General features: G+C 44.8%; 1 protein-coding gene across 5 annotated transcripts in view; it reads right to left on the bottom strand.

Moving 5' to 3' along the window:
• The window catches only part of hspg2 (heparan sulfate proteoglycan 2), a 169,979-nt gene that overhangs the window by 62,728 nt on the left and 88,955 nt on the right, over positions 1 to 18,296 (bottom strand). For all 5 annotated transcript variants that reach the window (XM_070544796.1, XM_070544795.1, XM_070544797.1 and 2 more), the window contains 16 exons: positions 17,146 to 17,309; positions 16,883 to 17,065; positions 16,614 to 16,810; positions 15,636 to 15,783; positions 14,950 to 15,077; positions 14,657 to 14,743; positions 12,824 to 12,882; positions 12,554 to 12,615; positions 12,298 to 12,438; positions 12,034 to 12,204; positions 11,206 to 11,385; positions 10,995 to 11,113; positions 10,798 to 10,909; positions 6,805 to 6,915; positions 6,497 to 6,624; positions 4,239 to 4,325 (listed from right to left, as the gene is read on the bottom strand). In XM_070544796.1, the coding sequence (XP_070400897.1) occupies positions 4,239 to 4,325; positions 6,497 to 6,624; positions 6,805 to 6,915; positions 10,798 to 10,909; positions 10,995 to 11,113; positions 11,206 to 11,385; positions 12,034 to 12,204; positions 12,298 to 12,438; positions 12,554 to 12,615; positions 12,824 to 12,882; positions 14,657 to 14,743; positions 14,950 to 15,077; positions 15,636 to 15,783; positions 16,614 to 16,810; positions 16,883 to 17,065; positions 17,146 to 17,309 (2,077 nt within the window). The remainder of the gene's footprint in view (positions 1 to 4,238; positions 4,326 to 6,496; positions 6,625 to 6,804; positions 6,916 to 10,797; positions 10,910 to 10,994; positions 11,114 to 11,205; positions 11,386 to 12,033; positions 12,205 to 12,297; positions 12,439 to 12,553; positions 12,616 to 12,823; positions 12,883 to 14,656; positions 14,744 to 14,949; positions 15,078 to 15,635; positions 15,784 to 16,613; positions 16,811 to 16,882; positions 17,066 to 17,145; positions 17,310 to 18,296) is intronic.

An 18,296-nucleotide genomic window follows, 5' to 3' on the forward strand; every position in this document is an offset into this window, starting at 1 on the left:
TCATCGGCCACTAGATGGTGCCATCGGATACGAGGAATACTCTGAAAAAAGACTAACTCAGTCATGTGACCAGAATATCTATAAACTTTAGCTGCGTTGAAAACAAACAAAAAGTTCACACATTTTCATACAGATGGGTTTAATCAAGCCTAACAACTGACTACAGAAACAAAGTATAAAGTTTAAATCACTGACTGATGTTGGTTCTTTTTTCCTTTCTAAGAACAACCAATAAAACAAGAATGCTCCCGGAAACATCCAGCCTGGACCTTCAGACACCCAGCACTCGTAGACAAAGTGGGAACCTTTCCAAAATATTCTCTAATTATTCAGCAGAAAACACATTTTTGGTAAATGACTTAGTGAAAATGAAGAGAGACGGGAAGGTCAAAGACGTTTCAAAGACATGAGAACATACAGTAACTATTTAACGAGCACAACGAAGAGGAAACAAAACACATCCGAGGTAGAATAGAGCCAAAACAACGATTCACCTCTTCATAAGAGGATTTTAATGAAAAGTTCCAACAATATACTGTAAAATAGCACGGCTTGAAAATGGATTCAAAATGAAGAGGACATGGACAATGTCAAAAGTGCTACTTCTAAATAAATCCCTTCATCACGCTTTAGGGATGTAAAACACACCAGGGTCAGAGCCGGGAACGTAGCACACATTTTTTTTTTACTTTTCTGGGATAATCTTTATGGGAATAGCCAGTTTTCCTAAGACAATGTGAAGAGAACCTTCCAGATTATTTCTCTGCTTTCCAGGCTTGTAATCTCCAGTTAAGGTCCTCAGCAGGCCCAGAACACCACCGTTTGTTTGTGTTTTAAGCGGAGCCTTTTTAGTCGTTTTCTTCAGAGCAGAAGTCTGAGATTTGGTAAGAGTTTGTTTTCTTTTTACAGCAGAGTCAGCATTAACCGTCCTGTTTGATTTGTTCTTCCTGATGGTGGTAGCCTCAGCCGACCCTTTGGCTGTGAAATACTTTTTTGCCGATTCTTCAGTTCTTTTCTTGTCCTCGTCAGAGATGTCCTTCTGTTGCTTTGACAGTTTCTTTGAGTTGCCATGAAACTTCTTCTGAACAGGTGGAGGTGTTCTCAAAGCCCTTTCAGGTCCACTGTTTGTGAGCGGTGCAGAATCCGCTCCTTTGGCCTGGACTGGCTGTTTTTGCAGCTGACGGGTTGCTGCAGGCTTTGATTTGCGAGCTGGAGGCTCCAGTTGAAATTTTGTGACTGCTGTTTCTTGTTTTGCTTTCTTAGATTTTGTTTGCCTTAGCTGTGAAGCATGTCTAGCTGCCACAGGTGACCTCCAACCCTGTGGCCTTTCTGTTTCAGGCTTCACTGGAAGTTTTACTGCTGTAGACTTTGGAACAGGCTTAATTTTGCCGAACGTGGCCTTTGACCTGGTTGTTTTTTCAGACGGGACATAATTTGGAGATTTTGTAGATTTTAATTTGAGTTTTCTTTGTCTCTGAAAGACGGAAGGAAGGCTTTGTTTGTCCGTGAAGAGACTTGGTGTGGGTATACTTTGGGGTACGCTGGCTCTAACAGTTAGTGGGGTTTCAGTTGGTATAGACTTCATCAGAGACTGATGTGTTGAATTCAACGAAACAGGAAGAACAGTGGTGACTGGAGGTAGAAGTCGATTTTGATGGGGTGTTATGGAGATGTGTCTTGTATGTTTCATCTTGTTCATCTCTCGAGCCAGCACCGTGAAGCCATCGATCAGAATCTCCAGACGTCCTTCTAGTCTACTAAGACGAGCCTCCATGTCGGTGTAGCTGCTTTTGAGCTCAGTAACCCTCTTGTCCATGTCTTGGTTTGAAAGGTGAGCAATAAGGTCCTTCAGCTGGGACCCGAGGTTCCTCTGCTGGTTCTCAACACTTTGGATGCTGTCCTTTATATCAAGCATGTTGCTTTGCAGCATGGCGAGGCTTTGATTGACGTTGTTCAGGTAAGTCGGAGTCAGGTGCTGAAAGCTTGCCTGTCTTATTTCCGGGCCAAGTGTGAAGCATGGTGGCAGTCTGATAGATTTAGTAGATGTCCTAGAACCATGGTCCAGTGTTGTAGACAATATAATCCTAGTGGGGTTGACACTTGTTTGTACAGTGGTAACTGGATATTGGTCATCATCATCTCCACTGCCATAGGGTCCAATCTCTCTGTCCCGGCTGAAATTGAATACTGGCTCGGCTCCACATTCCACAGGCAGGAAGGGCTCCCCACAAGCATCGGCAGGCGCCATGTCTTCTCTTAATATCAAAACAGTAAAATCAGGTGTGTTGCAGGTAGAGACTTCATATTACAATGAGCAACTCACACCCAGCATCACCCGGTCATCTTTGCCCTCCTTGTGGCAAAGATCCAACAGCGAGACAGGAGTCCTCATAAATGCCACATGTTCACATTTATGGGCCCAAAGCTAGAGTACATGTGGCCTCTGTGCAGATAGAATTAACACATTTTGATTCAACTAGGAGCAAAGCTGGAGCAGAAAGTATCTTCTGAAAGACAACAGAAGAAAGCATAACACACAGCCAAACTCGTCTCCTTGGGCTAAATTGTCCTTAATGTCACCAAAGGGCTCTTATTTTGAAAGACTTAATACATTTTCCAGTCAAACAAAATATAATCGCACATTCTTCTAATGCAACAAAACAGAATTACACACACCTGGGGATGTCGCGGTAAGTGGTGTAGCGGTAAATCCCGATAAAAATGTTGACAATAACAATAACGTCTTTTTTTTTTTTTTAAATCTCGGTGGATTACTGTGGTTGCGCTGTAGGCGCGGTGACCCTTACAAGCCACCGTAAACTACAAAAGTGTGCATCTGCTGAAGCTGCCGCACATGCACACTTTTTAGTTTACAACCAAAACGCTCTTCAAGCTGAAATAATGGCCAAAGGAGGAGATGGCAGCACTCAGGACATCTATCAGCCCTCAAAGATGACAAAGTCAGAAGTACGGGCATATTTGGGATATTTGAAGAATGCCGAGGGACAGTTGATAGAAGTCGGTTATCCTGTTTGCAGCATGTGCAGGAAAAAAGTGTCTGCGACAGGCAGCAACGCTTCCAATCTCATGACATCTGCCTCACCATCACCCAAAACTCTACAGTCAATGCAAGGCACGTTAACTTTAGCTGAAATGCGTGATGTGAGGACTTTGGGTTGAGAGAGGATGCAATGAGTCGCCCTATAGTGCAGCCGCTGCACCCACTGCCAGCATATAAACAGTGCCGCGGGCACCCCCATATTGAAATGACGTTATGCATTACTGGGCTCCCAGGAGGCAGATAAGAGTTGGTCTCTCTCTTCATTATTATCAATTTAACAATGCATGGGGTTGGCTGGCTAGGTTTCTGGCGCTATTTAGTACATGTAATAGCCTCAAAACGACCAACAACACATCATAAAATAATAAATACGAGTGGGAGATATAGATCTTTATTTTGTCCCACTGAGGAAACAGTTTGGGCGCCCCTGATCCATAGGTGGGGCTGGGTAGAGTAGCCAACAACTGTACTCATGTACGAGCAGCACTACTTGGAACACCTTTTACTCAAGTAAAAGTAGCTGTCTAATAAATTACTTAAGTAAGGGTAAAAAAGTATTTCATCAGAAGGCTACTAGAGTATCATCTGATCTCATATTTTTAAAATGACGTCATCAAACAGACAAAAAATGAAGTTATGTGCAAATGTTGGTGTTTTAAAGACTAAAAGGGGTAAAATGTAAACAGAAAAACAACATAATTACTAAATAAAATTTTAGGCTATATTTAGACAAACTCAGGACAATATTTTCCTGATATTGAGGGTTTATTTAGTTGTCTGAAAATGTAACACATTTAAAAAAAATACTGCCATAATTTCGAAAACCGTGATAACTTTGGTCACAATAACCGTGAGGTTAAATATTCACACCATGACAAGCCTACACACAACCAGTGGACATACGAAAACAGCACAGGTTTGCATAAAAGACTCAGTGGCAGAAAACTGCATTTCTCGTTTATACTCCGAGACAAATCCGCTCCAAATGCCAAGTTGAAAAACAAAACGAGGGCAATACAGGCTGCAGACATGCCCAAACTCTTTGTGTGAAGGAAGCCAGTGGGCGCTAATGTCAGCACCTCCTAACCTTACTGCCGGCCAGCCAGCGAGCCCCAGAGAGAATCAAGAGGACTGAGGGGGAAGGACAGGCAGAAAACAATGAGAACGTGCAGCATACCTTTCACAGCGCCCGCCAGCGAATCCAGGTGGGCACTTGTCACAGACTGGCTCTCCGTCGGCGCCCCGATAGCAGGTTGAGGAGAACCTAAACGAAGAGAGAATAACATATTCCTGGAGGATCTTTTAGCAGTGAACACTGTTTAGTCTAACTGCATGACTGACCAACTGCGGACAAAAGCACTGAGACTGAATCCACTTTACTGTGCTCAATGTTTGCTGTCTCACACTTTTTAAATCTTATCAAAACATTTTTATGAAGCGCTTTTCATACAAATGCAGCTCAAAGCGCTTTGCAATATTAAAAACAAACAGGTGGCTGTCGGTTTCCCACCCCTCCCACATCTCCCTCCTCCCACCCTCAATCCCACATATACATTTCTAGGGTCACTGAAGTACATTTAGAAGCATTTCACTGGCTTCAAATGCTTTTGGGTCATACCAAAGACTTTGAAAAAATGGGACCCAATGCCTCCCTGCTTGGCACTCAGCATTAAGGGATTGGATTGGGGGCTTAAACCACCAAATAGTTCCCGAGCGTGGCTTGTCTGCAGCTCACCGCTCCCCCAGGGGATGGGTCAAATGCGGAGAATAAATTTCGCACACACACCTGTGTGTGTGACAACTAATGGGACTTTTAACTTTAACTTTTGTTGGGCATCAGGACTAATTTAGTCTATAGCAGGGCTATTCAAGTTTGGGCCTCGAGGGCCGGTATCCAGCAAGTTGTAGAGGTTTCTCTGGCCCAACATGCTAGATTCAGTGGTTGAGTCACCTGTGCAGCAGCTCATCAGGATCTGCAGAAGTCTGTTAATCACCTGCTGATTGAAATAAGGTGTGTTGAAGCAGAATTAAAACTAAAATGTGCTGGATTACGGCCCTCGAGCCCCGGAATTGAATAGCCCTGGTCTATAGCGTTGGTTCGTCTTTATCTGGACCTCTGTAGTTCAGCCTGGCATACTGATAATCAACGTCTGGTCCAGATCCTGACTGATGCAGCACATAGTTCCTCATCATTGTTTGGAGTTATAATTTGTGAGTTATTATTTTTATTGGGATTGAGGTCTGGAAAGTTTCCTGAAACGGGACCCAACATACTGATGTTTGGTTCCCTGATCCACATAGTTTTGACTTTAGCCTTAAGGCCTGGCGCCTCATCATGCTGGAGAAGACGTTGTTCATCACCAAACTGTTTCTGAGTGGTTGGAGGAGTTCCTCTGGGATGATGTTTAGGTACCATATTTATTCATGACTGCTCTAAGGCTAAACTAAGGGGATTCATCATTCGGAATGACTTTACCCCAGGCCTCAGCAGTGCAATGTCTTGACCTACCTGTAGTTGTTTTAGAAAAGAATTGGCTTCTCTTGGCAACAAGCTGTCCCACGAAAGCCTAAGGTCTCCGCTGGCAGTATACTGACCCTGTGCTTGAATCAACTCTAGGAGAATGTTCTTGTGCTTACTGGACTTTCTCAAATCCTGATGCCTTCTGAACAACAACTGAACTTCTCTAATGGAGAAGCCTAACAAAATGGCTGATTAAGGTGCAATATCATCAGCAGTGTGAGAAGCCATTTTTATGTAAAGCAGTGATGACCACATATGTTTCATTATAGGGAACCAGGGTCACCAGAAGATATCTCAAAGCATTCAGTCTGCTTTGCAAAGCACTCAAGTCTCATCCTGTCCAACACTCATTTGGAAGAAGGAGCAGCTACTCAACAGGTAGAGCCGGTTGTCCAGTAATCGGAAGGTTTGATCCTGGCTCCGGACAGAGAATTCTGCTGTTGGGCAAGACACTTAACCCACTTTGCTTGCTGGTGGTGGTCGGAGGGACCGGTGGCGCCTGTGCTCGGCAGCGAGTGTGCCCCAGGGCAGCTGTGGCTACAATGTAGCTCATCACCATCAGTGTGTGAATGGATGAATGATACACAGTAGTGTAAAGAGCTTTGGAGTCCTCTGACTCTGAAAGGCGCTATACAAGTGCGGGTAATTTATCATCATCAATTGTGTTAGGAAGTGATCTCCAAATGATGTCCGCAGGTTTTTCTATCTGATCCACAGTGGCGTTGGTTGTTCTGTGGGGGGATTGGGTGCTTTTCACTGCAAAGAAAGACTTTTGATCTCTCTTATAAACATTCTAAAGTTCATCCAGGTGTTTGTGTCATTCTCTAAATCTTTTGTCACCACTGCACATACAATATTTAATTATTTTTTTTTAAAAAGGCCCAAATATAAAAGAGTTGATGGTATAAACTCACTGGTTGTTGGGAGATGTGCCAGGACAGGGGCAGGGCTGACAGGCCTGAGGTCCCCCCCTCAGAGGGTCTCCATAGAAACCAGGCAGGCAGCGCTCACATTTCGGTCCAGCAGTGTTATGAAGACATTGCTTCAGAAGACACGAACACAGGAAGAGAAGGTGAGATCCTTTGGAACAACAGAGCACAGCACTCGTGCTTTCACATGCTGGGATGAGCCAAGAAATCATTAGCACATTCCTGGGCAGAGATCAAAGCAGGTTTGGCCCTGATGAAGAGGTCACAGAGAGGAAGAGGACTACAGCACCTACCAGACACCTGCCGGTCTCCGGGTCACAGCTGCTGGCGTGACCGTTACAGTCACACCTCTCACACGTGCCCAGGTAGAGACCAGTGGTCCGTGTGTAGCCTTCATCACACTCCTGCAACAAACAGCAAGGAAACACTCCTCAGCTGTGATAACAAACAGAAACACGTCTTTGTTCCACTGCAGCCTGCAGACTCTGCAATTATCAACAACAACTAATGGAAAACAGATTTATATACAGCAAGCTCGGGCACATCTGGGACTGTTCCGCCATCTCGCTGTTTCCAAACTGTTCTTTAATTTTAATAACTGCACATTGATCAGCCATCAACGATAGATGAAGTGAAAACCTGCCCAGCATTCTGCCTGAAGCTCTGAGTTGAAACGAGGAGCAACCCCAAAGATATTATCCTTAAATTCTGCCTCTGATGTGGTTTTCATTGTTTTGTGACCATCAGATCTTCTAAATTATAGCACAAAAACCCAACCCTCCCCGAATCGCTTTATTCATTTTGGATAAACATCCAACGCCCTGCCTGGATTTTATAAGATCTTAACTATGTAATTGCTGAAATCTAATGACTCATGATACTTTTAGGATCGTGTAAACATGAGTAAGACAGACATGTTTTGTGTCACAGCAGAATCTGTTGTTTCAAGTCCTGACACATAGAGATGTGAGCACAAATGCAGCTCCAATGTTACTTTTGTGTAGTTAATCTGAAGTAGAATTAAATTGCATGGTAGCTTAGAAATCTAGACAGAACGTAGTTAAGGCTTTTTCCATCGCCCAAACTGGCATGGAATGGGAAGGATCAGGTCGCTAATTTTTCTGTTCCGATTGTAAAACCGGTCCAGCCAACCTACCCGGACAGCGCCATTCACAGGATTTTTTTGGCTCCCTTTTGTTGTAGGTCCAGAAATTTCTAGAGCGGCACAATTAGGGTGGAGCAACAATACAGTCCACTGATTGGTTGACAGAAATACATCACTATTTGCAAAAAGAAAGACAAACAAAGTTGCGTTGTTTGTATTTTCGTTAGTTGTACATGAATGTGGAAAAAATGCCTGCAAGTAGCAGCAAGTTTTGGTCACCTTTAGAGCTCCATTCATTTCCCACCGTTGTCGTGAAAGTCCACAGGAGGAGCTAGACCAGGGGTGTCAAACTCATTTTAGCTCAGAGGCCACATTGAGGGAAATCTAGTCCCAGGTGGGCCGGACCGGTAAATTTAAAAAAAAAAACTTCAGATTGTTTTCTTTGTTTTAATACAGTCAATATAAAACGAGGCTGGGGCCTGAGGACAGTGTAGTACAAGTACAACACCTGAAGTGTACTTGAAAATTTGAAAAAATAAAAAAATCAACAAATAAAAAAACATTCCTTAGTGATTCCAAAGAGCTTACAGATCACATGGCTAGATCAGTTTCATGCAGCACTTAAAGTATATTTGACTCATTTTACTTTACATCTTTTAGCTTTCACCAGCACATCAATATCAGGAGTTACATCCTGAGTGGCGGCCATCTTCAGGATGGGATTCAAGTTCTTGTGTGAGCCTTGAGCGCAGCTTTGTTTTATTTATACTCATTACAGAGAAAACTTGCTCACAAAGATACATTTATTTTCACTCTACACTGTAAAGTATGAAAATAAAGTTTACACAACCATCTCGCGGGCCGGATTTAACCCGCTTGCGGGCCGGATCCGGCCCGCGGGCCGCATGTTTGACACCCCTGAGCTAGACGGACTGGTAGTTTTTTTCTCAGCGGATGGCAGCCGAAGGATCAAAGCGGATGTCGGCTCAGTGTCGGGCCAAGATGAAGAAATTAAAGCCTGATAGTTAATAGTTAAGGACAGAAACAGCCGGAGCGGATTTTTTTTTTCTGATGGGAGAAATACACGGAGTTGCTACACGCCAAGGCGGCGAGGCAGGCTTCTGGACTTAGTGAGTCACATGTGGAAGCTGTGGTAAGCATTTTGTTTTTGTCTTTAGCTCTGTAGACCATTTATTGCAGCGCAGAAATACCGAATAGTTGCACGACTTGGAAAATTGCGCATGGCGGTTCGTTTAACCCCGCCTGCCAACATGATGGCCCAAACTGCGATCAAAAAGCTCGCCTGAAAATTCCAGAACACACTGGTCCAAAAATAACCAGACCGTTCCATACCTGGCGATGGTAAGGAGCTATAAGACTGCTCTGCAGGTCGGTCTGGCCACGCTCCATTGGAGCCTTAGCAGGTTAACCATTGGCCCAAAACAATCTTATGTTACACCAATCACAGCGCTCTATTGGTTTGGTGGGCGGGATGATGTGACGGAGCGGAACAACTAAGATGGCGTTGGCTCGTTTGAAACAGATTTGGCATCAACTTTGGACTATTTACACTTGGGCTTTACTGAGAGTCAAGAGCAGATAGAGGTACTTAAGTCCTTTATTTAGAAAAATGATGTATTTATGTCTTCTACAACAGCATATGGTGGACTGCCCCATTGACTGGCATCCGTAGCGGTGAGTGCCTCACATTGCTTGTTGTCCAATAGCATGCGGAGACCGCTTGAAAGACAACCGTAGATTCCGCCCCATGACTGAGCTCTGTCTGTGGGTCGTGGCCAGACTATACATTCACACATATAGGATGACAGGCTAAATGTATAGGCAACCTTTTAATACAATGGGAGAGCAACACCAGATGCTGATGCTGGAGTTACCTCTCATATAATTACAAAGATATTGATTTTTGCTGTTATTCTAACAAGTTTAAAGAGCAAGTCACCCCCAAATCACTATTTTTTTGCTGATAAACTATATAAATGTGTGTCTAATCGTGCTGCAGACACGTGTAGTCAATAATTTGGCAGTTCAGTGCATCTTGGTTAAAATTCAAATATTCTGCCTAAAACTGTCAGTGTTGCGCCGTCGTCAGGGAAAAATTCTGCATTGTATTGGAATTTAAATCTGCCACCGCTATTGGCTAAGAGGTATGCTATGATGTCATCTGGTACATTATGATGTCATAATGCCACTGTGAGCCTCTGTGTGTGTGTATTTGTTAGCGGCTCCGCCCTCTCGGTCTGCCAAGCAACAGCATGTGTTGCATTTTTCAAACATGAAGTGGGAGTGAAGTAAGTTTCTTGTAAGGGGTGACTTGCTCTTTAAACACACTTGTTGGATGTGACCGGCTTCATCCTTAAACTCAACCTGAACTCTTCTCTGACATCATCTTTCCTATTGATGTCTCATTTTTTAGATGGTTTTAGATGTTGGTTCAAACCCCCCCTGTCCTGCAACAACTTCACTGGCTCCCTGTCAAATACAGAATTGACTACAAGATACTTCTTCATGCCTTTAAAGCCATCCATAATCTCGCTCCCCCATATCTTTCTGATCTCCTCCACATTGTCACTCCCACTCGCTCTCTCCGATCATCATCTTCACCTTCTCTGTCTGTTCCTCGCACTCGTCTTAGTACTACGGGAGCCAGAGCTTTCAGCCGCTCAGCTCAAAAACTCTGGAACACTCTACCGCCTGACCTCCGCAATATAAACTCCTTCTCAACCTTCAAGTCTCACCTCAAAACTCACATGTTCCACCTGGCTTACTCACTGTAACTGTCCTCCTTCCATCTACTCTTTTTAGTCTATTATCCATCACACTGCTCCGACTCTACCTTTGGGAATTACTTTTAGCATTTATTTCTTGTTGTTTGTATTGCTTGCTTGTTATATTTTGTCCTGTACAGTGACCTTGAGAGTTTTGAAAGGCGCTTGAAATAAAATGTATTATTATTATTATTAAACTCTGAACAAACTTCAGATCCCCACCAGGGGCTAAACTTCTGCCTCAAACCATGACAGGGCCTCTGCCATGTTTCACAGATAAGTGCAGATAACTAATGAACCTCTCTCTTGACCTTTAATCCCAAAACAGAGAAAGAAAAGGTTCCTGATGATGTATTGTTACACCCCAGTAGTCAGGGGAAGGTATTTGTAATTACCTGGCAGGATGGTCCTCTGTAGCCCTGGGGACAGGCACACTCTTCCACCTCCAGAGCAGGTTTGCTATCAGAGGACTGAGGAACAGCAACATCCATCTTGATGTCCGAGATACTACGACACAAGAAAACGGGATAAATGCTTCGTTTGCTTGAGTTATTCGTGAAAATGCGAAAGACGGGAGGTTTTTCAACGATACCTGGTTTCAGCCATGTTGTCTGCGTACGTGGCCCTGATCATGAAGACCGAGATGTCAGCTAGTGCCATCAGCAGATGCTCACGAGTGCACGGTTGCCCGTCAGCACGACGCCACTCCGACTAACACACACAACATCAACGGTAAAACGAACTGACACCGGCTGAAGATTCACGTTCAGGTTGCAACATTAGACCAACAAACCGAAGCTCACCTCTCTGAAAGTCACAGAGATCGTTTGAGACAACCGAGGGAGGGGCTTCGTCTTGGTGTAGTGCTCCAGGAAAATGTTGTTCCCTTGGAGAACCACGTCTGGATGACCGTCAGTCACCGCAGAGCGCTGATACGGTTCAAACCTCACCGTGTAGAGAAGCTCGCCACCATACGCAGTCACCTGGTGGAGGGAAAGGTGGAGAGGGAAGGTCCTCCTGATGAGCTCAGCTGTGTCGTATGGTTCAAAAAAGGCTTGCTGTCATACTGAACATACTATGCACTTTAACTGGGGTTATAATTTTAACATATATTCATAATTTACCAAAGAAAGTCAGCGCTGAGGAGCTAACACACATCCTGAACTAAAGCGCTGATGCCTGGCTGAACTCAAAACAGATCTGTCTCTGTATACAACTCAAGCGGACATTTTCATAAACAGGCGCGTCTGCTTACATTGCTTCGTGTTTTTTTTTACTTGCTACGGTTTTAAGAACAAATGAAGATTAATAATCCTAATCAGAAAAGTCCACGATGTGTGTGGGACAAAATGTTGCTGTCACTCATTTAGCAAGTGCTTTTATCCAAAGAGACGGTTATTAACGTAAGCATGCATGTTTTTGGTCTGTGGGAGGAAACTGGAGCATGTGGATGAAAGCCACACAAGCATGAGTGGAACATGCTAACTCCACAGAAAGGCCACTGCCGGGATTTGAGCCCATGACCTTGTTGTTGCAAGGCAGCAGTGCTATCACCATGCAGCCAAGGTGTCTTAACTTCAGTACAACTTTTTTCTCATTTCATGAGCTACTTTGTTGTTTTGTTCTCTCACTTTGTCCCCTGTGAAGCTCTCAGGCAGCACCCAGTAGAAGACGGTGCTGGGACCACTTGGGAAGGGCCGGTAGACCACTTCAGAGCCTCTCTGGGAGATTCCTTCAGAGATCGTTTGAGTGTTGGTGCTGTCGGTGAGAGAGAAGAGGCGCCCGTCGGTTCCTCCTCTCACCTAAGAGGCGCAAACAAAAAGGTTTTACTGAAATCACTTGAAATAACTCATCCTGACTGAGCAAACACCAGACATCTGAAAAGATCACCCCACCTGTTCTCTGCTCCAGGACGAGCTGGCACACTCTTTGGTGACCCCCATGCAGAAACAGCGCATGCAGCCTTCAGGGTTGGAGTCAGATAGGTGGAAGAATCCCGGCTTGCATTCGTCACACTGAGAGCCTGCCACGTTGTTCTGCAACGTACACACGACAACAAAACATGCACATATGTAATCCATCTGTACGACACGCCTGCCAGTCCTCTTGTAATGAACGACAGCGGAAGACGTAAAGAAAACACATCTGCACCTTGCAGCTGCAGGGCCTACTGCTGGAGCTGATGGTTCCTCTGTTATCACAACTGGAGCTTTCTGCAGGAAGAGGGCAGTGGAGACAGGATGACACATGAGGAGAGGGGAGCACCTGGGAGTGTTCCAGCCATGCTGCATACTTGAGCCATGATCACATCCTACTGTAATGCAACCCTGGTAATAATTACACACTCTCACGGTTACAGAAGCTGCCTCTGTTCATTGTTCCGTGTCTGTAACTTTTGTAATAAACATAAAAAAAACTCACCTGTAGGAGTGCATCTTCCATTAGGCAGGAGTGGGTTACCCTGGTAACCAGGGGCACACCTGAAACACAACCACACACCTAATGACTAAATGCATTTACAGGGGTCAGGTTGAATCATTGTTCTTCATCACAGTTTAAATTCTACAAACTTTCAGCCTTTTGTATCTTATTAATATTGGTTAAGCGCACAGGTCTCCAACCTGATCTAAACACATTTCATTCTGGTGGCCTGAGGAGAAAAACATATGCATAAAATCCTAATTTCCCCAAATCCCTGACGCCTCTGCATGATAATATTTATACACCTGATACTGATCAGTTATTTTATCTGACACATCTCATACCACACCATCATCATACAGTGGGGCAAAAAAGTATTTAGTCAGCCACCGATTGTGCAAGTTTTCCCACTTAAAATGATGACAGAGGTCAGTAATTTACATCATAGGTACACTTCAACTGTGAGAGACAGAATGTGAAAAAAAATCCATGAATTCACATGGCAGGATTTTTAAAGAATTTATTTGTAAATCAGGGTAGAAAATAAGTATTTGGTCACTTCAAACAAGGAAAATCTCTGGCTCTCACAGACCTGTAACGTCTTCTTTAAGAAGCTTTTCTGTCCTCCACTCGTTACCTGTATTAATGGCACCTGTTTGAACTCATTATCTGTATAAAAGACACCTGTCCACAGCCTCAAACAGTCAGACTCCAAACTCCACTATGGCCAAGACCAAAGAGCTTTCGAGGGACACCAGGAAAAGAATTGTAGACCTGCACCAGACTGGGAAGAGTGAATCTACAATAGGCAAGCAGCCTGGTGTGGAAAAATCAACTGTGGGAGCAATTATCAGAAAATGGAAGACATACAAGACCACTGATAATCTCCCTCGATCTGGGGCTCCACGCAAGATCTCATCCCGTGGGGTCAAAATGATCATGAGAACGGTGAGCAAGAATCCCAGAACCACACGGGGGGACCTGGTGAATGACCTGCGGAGAGCTGGGACCACAGTAACAAAGGTCACCATCAGTAACACACTACAACGGCAGGGAATCAAATCCTGCAGTGCCAGACGTGTTCCGCTGCTGAAGCCAGTGCATGTCCAGGCCCGTCTGAAGTTTGCCAGAGAGCACATGGATGATACAGCAGAGGATTGGGAGAATGTCATGTGGTCAGATGAAACCAAAGTAGAACTTTTTGGTATAAACTCAACTCGTCGTGTTTGGAGGAAGAAGAATACTGAGTTGCATCCCAAGAACACCATACCTACTGTGAAGCATGGGGGTGGGAACATCATGCTTTGGGGCTGTTTTTCTGCTAAGGGGACAGGACGACTGATCCGTGTTAAGGACAGAATGAATGGGGCCATGTATCGTGAGATTCTGAGCCAAAACCTTCTTCCATCAGTGAGAGCTTTGAAGATGAAACGTGGCTGGGTCTTCCAACACAACAATGATCCCAAACACACCACCCGGGCAACAAAGGAGTGGCTCCGTAAGAAGCATTTGAAAGTCCTGGAGTGGCCTAGCCAGTCTCCAGACCTCAACCCCATAGAAAATCTGTGGAGGGAGTTGAAAGTCCGTGTTGCTCGGCAACAGCCCCAAAACATCACTGCTCTCAAGAAGATCTGCATGGAGGAATGGATTTTTTTTTCACATTCTGTGTCTCACAGTTGAAGTGTACCTATGATGAAAATTACTGACCTCTGTCATGATTTTAAGGGGGGGAACTTGCACAATCGGTGGCTGACTAAATACTTTTTTGCCCCACTGTAATTAGTGTAAAGATCTAAACCAGCTGCAGCTGAGTTACAACATTAGTGTCCTCACTTTTCACATCTTCTCCCTGTGTACCCAGGCCTGCAGGCGTCACATGTTGGCTGTTGGTCAAAACCCAGGAAGCAGGTGTCAGAAAACCTAAAACAGGAAACAAAAGCAGCAAAAGGGGCAAAAAAGATAAGGAGGTGGTGCATTAAATAAAAAAAATGTAACAAATGACTGAGTTTGTATTTCAGCCAAATCTTGGAATCATTGTGAGTTTTTGTGATGCAGTCTGCATCTCAATCCCACTTCTTTTTCTTGGATGTTTTTATGTTTGTGAGGTTAGGGAGGCGCCGTCTCACCGTCGTAAGGACTCGCTGTATGGGCAGGGGCATGGCTTGCAGTCATCATAACGACCTCGACTCGGGTCGCCAAAGAAACCGGGTCGACACTTGTTACACTGAGGACCTTCGGTGTTGTGCTGGCAGCTCTGTCGTGGAGGAGACACACCAATGATCTTTTTTTTAAATGCAAATTCTTACTTTGATCTTAAGCGAATGAAAAAAACAATAAACTCTTGTTCTTTTGACTTCCTGTTTTGTAAGCGTTCTCTTATTTTGTCATGCCTGCTGAAGGACGCACACTTCCTTTTTTCCTGAGGGTTGAATTCTTATGCAGAAAGTAGAGACTCACTGACAAGCAGCAGTGCTACAGATAAAGTTTTGTTTCACACTTACTCTATTTGGATATCCAGGCTTCTCTGGCAGCTCTTCGCTGCTTTTATAGCAGCGCTGGTTTGTCCATGTGTGTGTGTGTGTGTGTGTTCTCTCACAAGGTGAGACTGCCTCAGCCAGTTTAGAACCTGATATGTTCTATGCATGACAACCAACTATTCAAATAAGCTTTTGCATGTTTTATCCAGATTATGAAGTTAAAACAGTTTCCTGCCTCATGCACCCACCGGAATGATTAAACCTCTTTTGTGAAAATGATGTGATATTAATCATAATAAAATTATTTACTCTCTCATCATCTATTTGGTAATTACCAGGCAGTGTCCACTGATGGGGTCGCAGGCCGTTGCGTGTCCATTACAGTTACACCCAGCACAAGTGCCAAGGTAAGAACCACCAGGGACTCGCTCAAAACCAGAGGAACACATTTCACAAGACAGGCCCGTGTATCCAGAAGGACATCTGGAAACGAGAACATGAGCATCATCGTCCAAAGTGACGATCCAACCATTTCTAAACCAAGTTTCAACATCACAGCCTGTAAACCTTCTTCGTGTCATAGAGAAAGAACAGCTGTTGGAGGAGAAGCAAAACTGAGAGGAGTTATGGGCTCGACACACGGAAGGCGACATCGCCTCTCCTCCATTCATTTTCAATGAGACATGCGCGACAAAGCGATAATCGCGGGTCTCCCTCCTACCAAGCGAAACGCAAAAAACGTGCGTGTGAAATTTTGCGCTCGTGCACGTGTCGTGCACAGGCGACCCAGCGACGCGATCCCAGAAAGTTGAAACATTTTCAACTTTTCATCGCTGTCGCTCGGACGAGGACCAATCAACGGAGGTTTCATTAACTGACCAATGAGCGGACAGCATGCTCCATACATCTCCGAGCAAACATGGAGGAGAAGTTGATTATTATTATGTTTATATAGTAAAATCAGAAGTAACCTGACACAGCCAAGCAAAATGACGGAAGTTTCGATTTCGCCATGGAACAGAATGCATAGACGGCTTTGCCGCTGGCCGCTGGCGCGGATCGCCTCCCGTGTGCCAGGTAATAAAAGCGACAAATTTCGCTGATCGCGGTCTTTTGTCGCCTCCCGTGTGTCGAGCCCATTAGACGCCGTGATGATATTTGGCAAGAATACTGCATCAAAAATCAGTCCCTGGATTTAAGACTACTGTCATTTCATATTATGTTATGATGCTGTTCATTTGAACTCAAAACACGTGGAATGGGAGCAACCTTTGTTTACATAACAGATCGATTCTTTTTTAAATGATTCTTGCCTGCATTCTTCCACATTCTTAGCCCGATCCAGAGTGGTGAACTCCACAGAGGTGGTATCCATGACAATGTCACTGAGCGCCACGCTGACCATGTGGTTGTCGTAGATGGTGCGGATGCTGATGCTCTCCAGGTTGGCCAGCGTCATCATCAGCTCCTCGCGGCTCACAGGCTGCCCGTTGGACATCTGCCACTGGTCCTGAAACATTAGGCAGCAAATGTTGTGGACTTTGTTCTTCTATAACTTCACTTGTTTCACCTGGAGCCTTACTTCTGTGAAGCGGATCACTTTATGGTTGACCACATTTGGTGGGGTGCCCTGGGGCTCCCTGAGATACACAAGTCTGCGTCCGTTTCCAACCAGGATCACGTTGGGCCTGACCACCGGCTCTGACAGACCACGCGCCAGGATGTATCGCACCTTGTACTTCAGAGATCCTCCATAAGAATCGATCTAAAAGGAGATGGAAATATTCTCAGCTATAAAGTCATTATGGGTCTTAAAGCACAGCCAGTAATTGTAACTAGATATACCTTGTTGCCCAGGAACTGGCCAGGTAAGGTCCAGTAGGATTCCAGGTTGAGGAAACGGCGAGACAAGTCAACAAGCTGAAACTCCCCCATCTCGGGGTTAATGAGGAGCTGAGTGGAGGAGAGAGGAGGAGTGCCAGGTCTGAAAGGGTAGGAGACGTTTACTCCTACAAAAAGAAAAACAAAAGATAACCCACTTCAGATTCAAATGTAAGGACAAGAAAAACTTGCTAAGCTGTTGCATAAAGTCAAGAGAATGGCACAAATAATAGTTATTAAAAAATTGCAGTTCAGACAGTTTGCATAAACTCCAGAATTGTAGGAAAGGTGATCCCATGAAGTACAGGCAATTACAACTCTCTTTGACATCTTCATGTCCACTTTAAGCTTTCAGGTGCCCAAAATAGTCCCGTGCAGACTGTCTCCTAAAGTTTGGGATCCACCAGAGCAGAACTTTCTCCACAATGGCAGCAGACAGGTGTGAGAGGATACCCAGCATAACTATGGGAAGACATTTGGAGGGCCGCCAGGTGTCAAGACGGGAAACAAATGAGCCACTTCTTTCCACACGGACGGACCTCTATCCTGCTAAAGGTCCAGAGATTCAACTGTTCAGGACTGGGATAAAGACCCTTGCTTGGTTTATGCTTGACGCATTTACTTTCCGCTTGGTGATGCGGCTCGCGGATGGAACGCGCTTCACAACTCGCAGCGTTTATGGTTCATGCGGCTTGTCTCTGCGGTGAGCCAATATTCTCCCAACCTGTAGGGGGCAGCATGGAGCTCTACGGCATGCATCCAACACTACACCATAGAAGTAAAAATTACTGTTTACAACATGGCATTCCAGCATGTTTAACAGCGTCCTCGTCTTTTCCGACAGTGCGAGCTATTTCTCTCCAAGAATTATTAACTACATGTTGATCACGGCGATCTTTGAGAGCTGAATCGTACAAATGTCTGTATTTACGAACTCTGCCATAACTAGTTCTTGCCAGTCCGCCATGTTTTTCCGTGTTCGACCGTCCGCGTGGTTAGAAAATTTCCTAGGTGCGCGGTGCGGAAAGTTTGGGCCATGTGGAGGCGTGGTGGAGGGGCGTGGTTGTTAAAATGATGCAATTTTGCCGCGCGGAGCCGTGCGGACCTCGCGGACG

The sequence above is a fragment of the Nothobranchius furzeri genome, chromosome 15 (genome assembly GCF_043380555.1).
Source record: "Nothobranchius furzeri strain GRZ-AD chromosome 15, NfurGRZ-RIMD1, whole genome shotgun sequence".
In the NCBI taxonomy this organism is placed as follows: domain Eukaryota; kingdom Metazoa; phylum Chordata; class Actinopteri; order Cyprinodontiformes; family Nothobranchiidae; genus Nothobranchius; species Nothobranchius furzeri.